The following is a 13,889-nucleotide window of genomic DNA, read 5'->3' on the forward strand; positions in this document are numbered from 1 at the left end:
TGCATACATGTAATCTTTTTAGTTAGCCAATAAAAGGTGTCATTTTGCTTGGCTTTTCTCTACCACTTTTTCTGATAAGGATTGTGGAGGCAACACCAACCACACAAGGCCAGGTCAGTCAGTTTCTAATTCTGCTTGTTGACTGCCAGGAGCACCCAAGTGAGCCGAGAGAGACAATCCCTCTAGAGCAGGGGTTCTCAAGCTTAGTCCTGGGGACCCTCTGTGGCTGCAGGCTTTTGTTCCAACCTGATTCACAATCTATGATAATAACTGCTAAGGCCAAGATGTTAATGGTATCCACTAAAAGCAAAACTACAACGCATATACACTAAAACCTCAGCTCTGCCTTGATCTCCTGTCTGGCAAAATCAGGAAGAGGAGGTGAGTTACACTCTTTGGTAGATTCCTAACACCCATATCAAAGTGACTCAAATTAAAGCCAAGCAAATGAACTTGGCTGTGCTAGATTCCACAAGAAAGACTAATCTTTGAGAATAGTAATGCATAACCAAAGGCAATGTGAATTTCAAGTGACCCTCAAATTTGCCTTATAGGAAAGGGAGGGATGTTTGGGATGTAAAGAGAAAACTATGAACATAAAGCAAGTGAACAAGAAATGCAGCATATGGAAAATATTCTGAAATGAATCCCATAGATTACTCAAACCTGTAATTTAGCCTGTCTCCAGAAGGTGTGTGTATGTATAGTACGTATATGTACATGTATGTGACTGCATATGCATACACACTTTCACATCTTTTTAATTGCACTATTCTGCAGCTTTGTATAAAGTTTTTTCGATTTATTTTATTTGAAGGTGACATTGTGTTATGTTATGAGCAGTGCAAACTCTACTGAGTCAAATTTCTGTGCATTAAGTAGTGGCAAATAAAAGTAATTTTGAAAAATATTAGGAGTGGTGAATAATTGTCGTTTTCATTATTGAACTGTGAACAGACCGCTCTCAAGAAACCATAGACAAGCTAGAATCTGGTTAATTCTCTTGACATTTGCATGCCAGCCTATTGTCAGGATTTACCTGTGGGAAATCTTGATAACACACTGCTTTGGCAATCCCGGTGGAAGAACAACATGGTCAGATATTATATTGCATTCATTTCTTTTTATCACATATTCCTGCTTTAATTACAAGTCAAGTGCATCAATGGTGGCATTTGCAGTAAATCTGTGTTGCTACTCCTGCAGATGTATACAAATACCTGCATTACTGAAGTGTTAAGAGACAGTAATTAGCACATCAATACAGGAGTGATTTCCAGCTTTCTTTTCTTGCTCATTTGTGGATCTTCAATGGAAAACTCTTTCTGCGCCACATAAGGCATGTCGTTTCAACAACCTTGCCCACTCAAACATATAATTGTGACCAAAACTTCAACACGCCTCAGCATACACTGCACCAACATTAATCTTTTGACTGGTGTGTTGACAGTGTGAGATCTTATAATGCTCAATAAGTTTTATTGTAGTTCAGCCACCAGGATATTTGAATTGTGAAATCTAACCTGGGACAGTTACGTTGTGTTCACGTTCTATCACACAGATGATAAATGGGAGTTTCCGACTTCCTATGAGATACAAGTCTGACAATTTAGAGGTACACAAAATCACCCAAATTCTCCAAGTTGTGATGTAACGCTGACCGTACAAAATGTTATTTGTATTTATATGCATGCGTGGCTGTAGACCATTTTCTGGGCTTGTCCAAGATATGCAATATCACTCCAGGTCGAGAGGGGGCACTGATGCTAACCACCTTCTCTCTTGTTCCCTCCACAGCACAGAGAAGACACCCAGAGAGGACAACTGAAATTGCCTCTTCCAGTCCAAGCTATAAATCCCGCTGCTGCCAGAAGTCATTCGGCAATCTTGTTTGAAATGTTCTTCCTGTTGGCGTGCTTAGTGGCCCTAACTTTCATTGAGTTCTCCTATCGATTTTTGGTTGAAAATAAATGGGAATGGCCAGGATGGCACCCCAATATTTCCCAGTGATGATGTGCAATTCCTTCCATGACCACAGTATAAAATTAAAAATATAATCTGGTCACCCAAAAATGCAATGTGATTTTTTTGTGGATAAACTGTATTTGGAGTAAAGTGATACACATTTAACATGTTTGGTCTACTCTTTAGTTTCATGAAAAAATATATTTTACTTTCAATTGCTTTTTTCCCTATTTTTATTAACAGACCAAGTAACAAATAAGCTGTAACCTTGCATTTCTCCAAACAGTCTAACTGTAAATGTATGCAAATACACTGAAGTGGGAGGGTGAAATGTCAAAAGCAGTAGCTCTGAAAAACTCCCATAGCATCTGAAAGGAACATTACAATAACAAATGGGCTTCAATTCCATAGTTCAATATGGAGATCCACTGCTAAAATCATTTAAATTATTTTTTTTCCCCCCAATCAAGCAACAGTCGACACCTCAGAATGACAATGGGAGAACAGGATTATATAATTTTTGTCAAATTTACCAAAAATAAAAAAACGGCAAATATTATACAATATGATACAAGTGTTCAGATCTTTTTCCTCAGTACTTAGTTGAAGCACCTTTGGTTGTGACGACAGGCTGAAGTCTTCTTGGGTTTGACATGACAACCTTCACACACCCCGATTTGGGGATTTTCTGCCATTCTTCTCTGCAGACCCTCTGTAACTCTGTCAGGCTGGATGGGGACCGCGGGTGGACACTTATTTTCAGGTCTCCCCAGAGATATTCTACTTGGTTCATATCCGGGCTCTGGCTGGGTAACTGAAGGCCATTCCCAGAACTGTCCGAAGCCATTCCTGAGTTGTCCTTGCTTTGTGCTTTAGATTATTGTCCTGTTGAACAGTTGGACAGTGAACATTCGGCCCAGTTTAAGGTCCAGAGTGCTCTGGGGCTGGTTTTCATTAAGGATATCTCCACGTTTTGTTCCATTCAGCTTTCCCTTAACTCTGTCTAATCTCCCAGTCCCTGTTGCTCAAAAGCAACCCAACAGCATGATGAAGCTGTCACCTTGCATCACCATTACAGTTGTATAGCACAGCTGATGAGTGGTGCCTGGTTTCCTCCGGACATGACGCTAACCTTAGTTTCATCTAACAAGAGAATCTCGTTTCTCACACTGTCCTTTGCAAATTCCAACTTTTTAAAATTTTTAATGTAGACAGGCTTTCGTGTGGCCCACACAGCTTCTTTGGGCCTCAGCCACAGTGACCTTCAAGGTTCTTGGTCACCTCTCTTTCCATGGCCCTTCTCCCATGATTGCTCAGCTTTGCCAAGAAGGCCAGCTCTATCAAGAGTTGTGGTTGTTCCAGCAAGAATTATGAAGGTTAGCTGTGCTATTGGATTGTGTCAGCCAAGTCAGAATTTTTCTTTCTTTTTAATTTTATTGCTTTATACTAATTCTGGTGTGTGATCAGACCTAAGTGTGTGTGTCTGTATATTTATTTACCTATCGACTTGTCTATTTATTTCTTTAAAAAGCTTCTGTAAAAAGCCAAATTTCCCACTGGGGACAAATACAGATCACTCCTTCTTTCTTTAGTTCCTTTCATATCTATCAATCAATCAATCATATAGTGCCTTATCTATCTGTTGATTGATTGTAGTACAGCATTCTCAGTCCTTCTGTCCTGGCAGCATATGGCACAAGGCAGGAATCAGCTCTGGGTCAACTCAGGTATGACCAGTTTAGAGTCATCCGTTAACCTTACTTGCATGTGTTTGATAATGTGGGAGGAAAATCCAGAAAGACACAAGTAGAACATGCAAACCACATATGGAAAGCGACATTTACTCTTGGCATGGTCCCACCAACTTTGGTTTTCATTTATGTCCAAAATTAATTGTAAAGGAAATGGTGGGTGGAATTAGAGAAAATGGAGTGTTTGGCACCAAGTGTCACGTCCAAGGTTCAAGTTCAAGTTTTCTGGGATGTGTACATAGTGTGAATTAAGTGTCTTGAACATGGGAAAGGTGTTATAAATAAAATGTGTTATTATTAATTAGATTTTGCTATAGAACTTGTTTTGGGGATCACTTTTCATAAAAAATATACACTTTATATATCTTTTTTCTAGACTGAATACCACTGAAAGGCATTTAACAAGATCATGGCTGTGTTACAATTGTTTGCATATATTTTTTATACCCTTCGAGCCCATGTAGGTTAATTGACTTCCTCAGCCAACATTCATCTGACTTTGCAGTAGAACTGCTTAACCACTAGACCACACTGCCTAACTAAGTAATAAAGAGTCACCGGCATATTATAAATGCTAAGCTGTTAAAGATATGAGTGAGACTAAGATACTCTCTGTGACAATGTGATTTATTGATTGGGCTACTTTATAAATAAAAGGAAAAATATATAGGAATAGAAGCTGCAACAAAGAGCCTCTACAGTATGTCTGGTCACTATTTAGGGAGTGGATGTAGAGGTGGATTGGTGATTCTAAATTGGCCCTAGTGTGTGCTTGGTGCGTGAGTGTGTTTGTATGTGTCCTGCGGTGGGTTGGCACCCTGCCTTGTGCCCTGTGTTGGCTGGGACTGGCTCCAGCAGACCCCCGTGACCCAGTGTTCGGATTCAGCGGGTTGGAAAATGGATGGATGGATGTAGAGGTGGTGCACTGCTGCAAGTACTTGGGAGTTCTCATCAGTGACAGGTTGGACTGGTCTTGGAACACAGAGGAACTATATGAGAAAGGGCAGAGAAGGAGACTGCATTTCTTTAATGTGGGTAGTGACATCCTTCACATCTTCTACAACTCTGTGATGGTCAGTGTGATCTTCTACACTGTGATGTGCTCAACTAGCAACATCACTTCAAGAGGGGCCCACCGAATCAACAAGCTAATTAAAAGAGCAGGCTCAGTTATGAGATGTTCTCTGGACGCCCTGGAGTTAGTAAAGGGAGGAGAGAATTAAAACAAATCTGAGTTCCGTTCTGAACAATGCTGCACATCCTCTCTATGACACACTGACACTGAATACTTTCAGCCAACACATTTTTCAACGAATTTATGTGTTTATGTAATTAAACAGATTCTGTAAAAAGCCAAATGACCCATCTATCTATCTATCCATCTATCACTTCATCTATCCGTCATACAGTGCCTTTCACGTCTATCTATCTATGGGAGCTTCTATAGACAGGAATGTGTCTTTCCTAATTGTGTCGAATCAATTGAATTGACCACAGGTGAACTACAAAACAAGGTTTAGAAACATTTCAAAGATGATCAAAAGAATGGAATGTATCTGAGCCAAATTGCCACGGTCATAGCAAATGGTCTGAATACTTGTATCCATGTGATGTTTCAGTTTTTTACATTTTTAATAATTTGGGAAAAATTTCTTAAATCCTGCCTTTGCTTTGTCAGTCTGGGGCATTGAGCATTGCTTGATGTAAATTAAAATGATTTCAGCCCATGGCTGCTATACAGCAAAATGTAAAAAGGCGAAGGGGTCTGAATACTTTCTGAATGCACTGCACATCCCATCTTACCCAGAAAGAGTGACACCAAATTGTAGGTATGGCACACTACAGTTATGCTGGGTCAGACAGGGTCACCAAAGCACTTTGGTGTATGCCTTTCAGAGAATACTTGATGCAAAAAAGATGTTGGCCCCTGAAATATACACCGAGTCAGAGGGGTAGGGTGTACTATGAAGGGATGTGACTGAATGACAAACACAAATCAGACCAGGATGGTTTATATGCTACCTGCTCTAAATCCCAATTACTACCAATGCTCTTCAAATCTTTTTCCACCAAAAAAATCTGAATACAGCATCCCATCCTGCCTGATAGTGTGCCAAAATATTTTAAGATTACCATCAATGATATGTAGCCAGACTTGGATGAGCAGGCAGTCACATCTTGCGTCTTTTTTTTTTTAAGCTCCTTGTGTTTCAGATCTCAGCACGGAGCTTGTACTTGGGAAAAATTCTAAAATGATACAGAGCAGAGATCTCAAAGGTTACGTCTCTTTACTAGCAAAGCATACGTTGCACATTTTGTATTCGGTGTGAGATCCAAGGGTCTAATTCATTACACGCTGACAGAAGTAATTAAACAAAGAAAACTATCCTGTCATTGATGGTGGAGGATGGCAAGTTACAAAGTGCAGGATCAAAGATGCAAAAGCTTGGGAAAAAACGTGCAGTTGTTAATCAGACAGGAAAATGGAAGAAGCCAGAGATGTCAAGACACCAGCAAATAAAAATAACTAGACATATTCTGAAACACATTTCAGTCTGTTGTCGTCTGATATTACACCTATGAAATCTGTGGATGAAAGAAAGTGTGGCACACTGTGGGGCTATAAGATGACAGCTAACAATCAAACAAATCGATACGTGCAAATGGCAGTCAGCTCTTTAACCCTGTCCTCTTGCAATCCACCAACAACTATACACTCAGCAATGTGTTAAATTAAATTAGATTCTATTAGATAAACTTTATTAATCACATGGGGAAATGTAAAAAACAAGGATATAGACTCACAGGACCAATAATACAGCCAGCCAATCAATCAATCGATCGATAACAAGTACAGCGGGTTGTAGCATTAAATTGCCTGATAGCAGTGGGCAGAAAAGAACCCCAGATGCGTTACTTAGCACACTGTGGTGGAATGTGCCAGTGGCTAAAAAGAGCTCCAAGAGAGCACCTCCTGGAGGGGACAGAAGGTATTTTTCATGACGTCATCCAATTTTGCCACCATCCTCCTTTCCACAACAGCTTCCAGTGTGTCTAGGGTTTGCCCGGTGATGGAATGGTATTAGGCAGAGGATGATCATTGTCAGGTCTACATCAGACATATTGCTTGAAGATCTGCAAAATGATATTTTTGTCTCATCAGACCAGAGAAACATTCTCCTCATGCTCTCAAGAGTCCTTTAAATGCCATATGGCAAACTCCAAGTAGGATGTCATTTGTCAAAAGTGGCTTACATCTGATTGATTGGAGTGCTACTGAGATCGTTGTCCTTTAGTTTAAACCCTAAATTTCCAAACCTTTCTGAAAAGTCCACCAGAGTGCACGTAATCTCAGACTGGAGTGAAGGTTCACACACAACAATGACCCAAACAATACAGCCAGGACAATGCAGAAGTGGCTTTAGGACAAGTCTCCAGCTGTCACTGGGTGGTCCAGCCGAAGCCTCATTGAGTGTCTGTGGAGAGACCTGAAAATGGCAGTTTACCAACCAATTTAACAAAGCTTGAAAGGATCTTTCAGGGAGAATGGGATAAACAACCCAAATCCAGGTGTGCAAAGCTTGAGGAGATTTACCCAGGAAGACTCAAAGCTGTATTTGGGGGCTCCTACCAAAAAGTGAATTAAATGTCTGAATACTTTTACTAATGAGAGATTTCAGCTTCTGTAAATAGATCACTGTCTGATAGGAACCAAGTTCAAGGCACATCACAAGGCAAATTAAAGAAAAGGGGACACACCTGAACACAGTTATGGAGCACCACAGCAAAGGGTCTGCATACCTCATATGAATGAGAAATTTCAGTTTTTGATTTTTAATAAACATGCAAACCTTTCTGAGATATCTTTTTCATCTACCAAATACTGAATTATGTGTATGAATACTTACTGTATATTAATGTGACATTTCAGTATGAATAAATACATTTGCAAACCTTTATGAAAACATGTTTTCTGTATGTCATTATGGGTTATTAAGTGCAGATTGATGGGCAAAAATATCACATTTATCCTTTTAAAATTAAATCTATAACATAATAAAGTGTGCAGAAAGTGATGGGGTCTGGATGCTTTCTGAATTCGCTGTATACAATAAAGAGACGTCCTGGGTATGACGTTAATTTGCATCCAGCCCTCCATGTAGGCCCTCAAACCAGCAGGCAAAACCTGTATTGGGGCTGGGGTTTGGTGGCAGGATTGGCACTCCAGCCACCATAAAAAAGCTCACACTGGTTCCTTTCCATCTGAACTAGAGTGGTGCTGAGGTGTCAGCCGTCGCATGGATACACTCAGGTCCTAATCTGAGATCTTGAGTTGGTTGGTCATGTGGTGGGTGTGGCTCCTAACCTATCCAATAAAAATATAACTTATTTCATTTAATTAATTAAAAAAAAAAAAAAACTTTGCTAAACATTTAAGCCTGAACTTTTTTTCTGAACAATACTAACATATTTTCTCCATTCTGTCTGCTATGAAGTCTTTAATAACTTCAATCATTCTGTTTAAAGCAGAGGGATTTTAACATTGGGAAGGCAAGTGTAAACTGTTAATTTCCGCAGTAAACCACATGTACTAATAGTCCACCATTGACTGCATAACAGCTAAGAATGACGTGCAGATTATAATGCCAGTGGGTTTGTGTAAATCACACACACAGAATCAGGTGTTGATACTTTAATTAACGAAAATACTCTCTGTGCTCCTCTCCGTCCTAAATATAACAATGCCAAGTGGGAACATAGAAGTGGAGGATAAAAGCATCAAAAAAAAAGAGAAAATTGGCAGTGTCAAAGTGTTTTAACACACTCAAAACTGCAGAATGAAAAAAGTAACTGCGAATGGGAGAATGTTCAGGTGGAAATTGCAAAGAAGATGGCAACTGTGCTGTTTTCAAATGTTAAAGATGTCTTTAAGTGTAATCTGCTGGCTCCTTTAGGCAAATCAGACCACACCCTGATCCATCTTATTCCAGGCTACAAGCCTGTTATTAGACAACTGACTACCTGTTACTAGCAGAACTGAGAGGAAGTGGAGCCAGAAGGCTGAAAGACTGCTTCCAAGTAAGACTGTGCCACTACATCACAAATTATATTAACTTCTAGGTCGACACAGTGGCACCCACAAAAGTGTATTGCTTTCCAAACAACAAGTCATGGATTACTAAGGAGCAACGATGTCTCCGGAATGAGAAAAAGACAGCATTCAAATCCAGTGCAAAAGAGACGCTGAAGGATGTACAGTGTGTGCTAAAGAAAAAGCTGAGTGAAGAAAAAGAAGCTTACAAAGCTAAAACAGAACACAAACTCACTTGAGAATAACAAGGAGGATATCTGGAATGAACTGGGTATAATTACGGGACTCAGGTGCTAAAAGGGGATGTGGTCAAAGCTAAAACCCTGAACCAATTTTTTGAATAGATATTCCCTCCTACTGTGACCTTCTTCTATAACCAGTCTCCCCACACCATCCCTACTACATCAATTAGAACAGACTATGACAACTGCAACTCTGACAGTCGGTGTGGACTGTCCATAACTGAAGACCAACTAAGGAGAAAACTACACGCAAGGTTAAATGCAAGAAAAGCTGCGGGGACCAGATGGAGTCACAGCCCTTGAGTTCTTAAGGCTGTGCTGACCAACTTTGTAGTGTCCTCTACCACCTCTTCAATCTGTCCCTAAGGCTTCAGAAAGTGCAACTGACCCGGAAAAAAATCCTGCATTGTTCCTGTTCTAAAGAAGGCAGGCGTCTCTTCATCTAATGTCTACAGACCAGTGGCACTTACATCTCACATCATGAAGACCCTTGAAAGACTGGTCCAGGACTATACGAGTCCTCTTGTGGTAAACCACTTGGACCCAGTGCAGTTTGCCTGTTGGACAAAGATTGGAGAGGAGGATGTAATTATCTGCTCCACAAGGTTTATCATCACCTGAACAGAGCTTGCAGCAATGTGAGGATTATGTTTTTGATTTATCCAGTGCCTATAATACCATCCAGCTATCCCTGTTAAGCTCAGACATATGCAGGTGGATGAGCTGATGGTGTCTTGGATAATGGACGATCTGTCAAGCAGACAGCAGTTTTTTTTACACTTAAGTGTAAGCAACACAAGGAAAAGTCTCGTCTCCTTATGTCATCACTCTGTACACCTCCGACTATAAATACAACAACAGGTCATGTCACCTGAAGAAATTTTCAGATGATTCTGCACTTGTTGGGTGTATTGAGAACAGGGATGACACAGAGAAGAGGAGTCAGGTGGAGAACTTTGTTTCTTGGTGCAAAGAGAATTGTCTGCAATTTAACATCAGCAAAACCAAGGGACTGATTATTGAATTTCACTGCACCAAAGAGCCTCAATGTGTGGTCAACTTTACAAGAAGTGGATATAGAGGTGGTCCACTCCTACAAGTACTTGATGTTCCATAGTAATGACACATTAATGACAGAACACAGAGAACTATAGAAGAAAGGGCCGAACAGGATCTTTTTCCTTAGTGAATGTGTTCTTTAATGAGTGTAGTGACATCCTTCACATCTTCTATAACTCTATGACGGCCAGTGAGATTTTCTACAATGTGGTGTGCTGGGCCAATGACATCACTTCAAGAGAGGACCACTGAATAAACAAAGCCTTAATAATGAGACGCACTCTGGACCCCCTGGAGGTTGTAGAGGAGAAGAAAATTAAAACAAAACTGAGTGCCATCATGAACAATGCTGTACACCCCACCTCAGACAATGAATTATTCAGCAGAAGTGTGGCAAGAAAAGTTGTGGGTGCTCCTTTACACCAACAGCAATATGTCTGAATAAGGCCTCACTGGGACTGGGACTGACAAATCAGAACTCTTTTCTTTCTTTTGAATTTTCTTTTTTTATAGCCATTCCAGTGTGTGTTCAGACTAAAGTGTGTGTGTGTATTAATTCATTTATCTATTTATTTATTTAAAGAGTTTCTGTAAAAAGACATATTTCCCCTGGGGACAAATAAAGTTCCATCCATCTATCTATCTACTGTGTGGAGAAAAAGTAGCAGGATATTAAACACTCCAATGTTCATGACTGCAGACAGAAGAAAAGACTTGTGGGGAAAACAATTATATGTATTTGATAATAGATATTTAATTGTTAATACATAACATTTCCAAATAAATGCACAGCCATGCAGTAATTATTCAAAGGTGTCTGCCTACCTGTTGATACTCATTGTACAACATAAGTCGTGCTACCCCTTAGTGCTGTCAACATTTTGTAAAACTCTGAAATCTAGTAGCTATTAATCACATATAAAATGATCTTCTGTAACAAAACTACAGGCTTATTTAGAACTCATTAAAACCAAAAAATGTAAAATATAATGACAAAAAAGATTTGTAGGAAATTCAATAATTCATCAGAACAATACTGCTGGTTGCAATGCTGGGCAGGTAATGTTGTTTGGGCTTACCAGACTGCAAGTGTCTATCCTAGAGACAGCTCTCTGTGCGACTCTAACACATAACTTAAAATAACTTGCATACATTCACATTGCAGTGATAAAAATGTAAAACTGCTGTGAATAAGGCAATGACTTCTGAATGGTGATCCAGCATGGTGGTGCAGGTGTAGCACTGCTGCCTCACTGTAAAGGAGACCAGTGTCTTCATAATGGGCCCTATCTGTGTAGAGCTTTGTGCGTCATCCCTGTGTCTGTGTGGGTTTCCTTCCCAAATTCAAAAGACATGCAGGTTAGGTGAACTGGCGATACTACATTGCCCCCTAGTGTGGAGTATGTTCACCCCGTGATGGACTGAGGCCCTGTCCAGGGATTGTTCCTACCCTATGTTAACTGGGATAAGCTCCAGAAAAATTCCCTACCCAAGACACCCACCCCACCAATGGCGACCCTGGTCTGGATCAAGTGGGTTAAAAAAATGACATGACATGACTTCTGAATAGGGGGTAACAAAAGCAGCTCTCAACTAAAGTGCACTTTCTGATTGATCAAACAGGGCCACCAGCTAATTACACTAAAGACAACACCTACTGTACATCACATGTTACAGTACAAAACTGGGGTTACTTGTCAAAAACATGAAAAATGAATAGACAATTACTGAATTCCACATTTCCATAGACCACAAGTTGCAAGAACTAAACATATTTCAAAATGCAATGGCTTACTAACCCAACTCACACAACAAAGTGTCAGCAATACAAGAAACAAAATGCAGAAAAACGTCTACAATTCATTTAGAAGAAATTAATTCAGGAAATCATTATACTTTGCACGTAACTATTGTGACAGCATGTGATCAGCACTCCACTCCAGTCTGTTATATAAAATAAAGACCAACTGATTGATTGTTGCATAATCATGCTGATCAAGTTCTGATTCAAACCAAACACAATGCACACAGCACTGCTCTACTGGCTCAGCTACAACTTCCTGTCTGGTACTGAATTGGTACTACCAAAAGGGCACTGTTCTCTTACTAGGGTGTAATCTTCAACTTATTTTAGCAGTACATGTCAACAGTTACAAATCCAGGTGAATAATCATGAAGTTAGACTAGAAGTAAAAAATGGCTACGTCCTCGCCCACACTACCTATGTTTCATTTAAAAATGCCACTTTTACATGAAAACGATCTCCATCCACACCAACGTTTTCAGAGCATTGATGAAAAATCTCTCTGCCCACACTAAAAAGACCAAAAATGCATATGACTGAACTGTTTGCTGAAACTACACATGCACTCATCAGCAGAAGTAAGAAAACAAAGTGTTCTCCTCGAAGGGATAGTTACACATCTGGCCAAGGGATTTAATGCAAAATTGTAGCGATTAGTAAATTATTTTCTTTTTTACATGCACATGCAGTTTTCAAACTGTACATAATGCAACTTAGATGCTTACAGGTAAACAAAACCACAAGCCCCCTTGAAAACAACTCCTCTATGTCCGCTATCGTTTTCTTCCCTGAAGGGTGACCAATCAGAGAGTAAGACGTCATAACCAGCAGAATCCCATCAGGGATAGGCCACAAACCAATTAGAATGTGATTTGAGTTCGCGTTTTCAAAACTCTTTGTTTTCCTCATCCACACTGCAATGTCAAGCCAGCATTCTCAGAAATATACAGCTCAGGGCATTTTATTAAAAGTCTCTGATTTCAGGGGTTTAAAACACCAAGGTAGTGTGTCCAAAAGGAAAAAATGAGGATTAATGTCTGTACCTTTAAATGAAAATGCAGTAGTGTCGGCGTAGGATAAGCGCAATTAAAACAAATTAAGTTAAAATATCAGAAATAAAAGATTTTCTTTAACAGAAGCAGACCTTTACAAAACGTATTTTAAATACCTGCTCGTCACTTCTGTGATAATCATTGTCTTCCTCTTGTTTTTCCTCTGCCGTCTCCTTGTTTGATGTATCTTCGGGTTTTGTTTCACCTTTAGAACAGCAATAGTAAATTAAATTTTTTTAAAACTGTGCAGTAAAATATTAAGTAACTACAGCAAATATCAACTTTAAATAATCACTTAAAAATATACTGGAAAGCTTCCAGATATTATACGCCCTGCACTCCTATATGGAAGTTACACTTTTACTTTCTTAGAAGAAAAAAAAAAACACTTTTATTATATTAATTGAAATGTTAATTATAAAACATGCTAAATGCATTTATATACTGTTTTTGTAATAATTACTATAAATACAGGGTCACCAAGTACTTGTCTGAGGAATAATATACTTTCTTCTACTCTACATCTTTTATCAGTTGTATGTGGGGTCAGTGTCTGAGGAATAATATACCAATGTCAGATATTGAAGACCACCCATGTTAATAACATACATCAGACAAGCAATTGAATGTTAATTGGGTTCTTTGAGGGGCTTGGTATACAAGTTCTGAAAAACGCAGTGGTTTTACTTTCCAAAAAGACATGAGCACAGTAAAGCAAGTGCAGAATAAACAATAAGAACAAGAAACCCTTGTGTGTTTTAACATAACCTGGAAGACAACAAATGTTTCAACTTCAAGTATATGAAATAACTACCACCCCCTCAGGTAGGCACAGCTACCGTACTTCTCAACGTGTTCTTTCAAAAATGTTTACTTCAATGCTTTCCACGAGACAAATTTACAGTATAAGCAAAGGCCTTTTTA

General features: G+C 39.4%; 1 protein-coding gene across 1 annotated transcript in view; it reads right to left on the reverse strand.

Annotated features, from left to right (window-relative positions):
* The window catches only part of LOC120532337 (polycomb group RING finger protein 3), a 308,428-nt gene that overhangs the window by 53,145 nt on the left and 241,394 nt on the right, over nt 1–13,889 (reverse strand). The window contains exon 7 of the mRNA XM_039758240.1: nt 13,082–13,170. Within this exon, the coding sequence (XP_039614174.1) occupies nt 13,082–13,170 (89 nt within the window). The remainder of the gene's footprint in view (nt 1–13,081; nt 13,171–13,889) is intronic.

The sequence above is a fragment of the Polypterus senegalus genome, chromosome 7 (assembly GCF_016835505.1).
Source record: "Polypterus senegalus isolate Bchr_013 chromosome 7, ASM1683550v1, whole genome shotgun sequence".
Lineage (NCBI taxonomy): Eukaryota > Metazoa > Chordata > Cladistia > Polypteriformes > Polypteridae > Polypterus > Polypterus senegalus.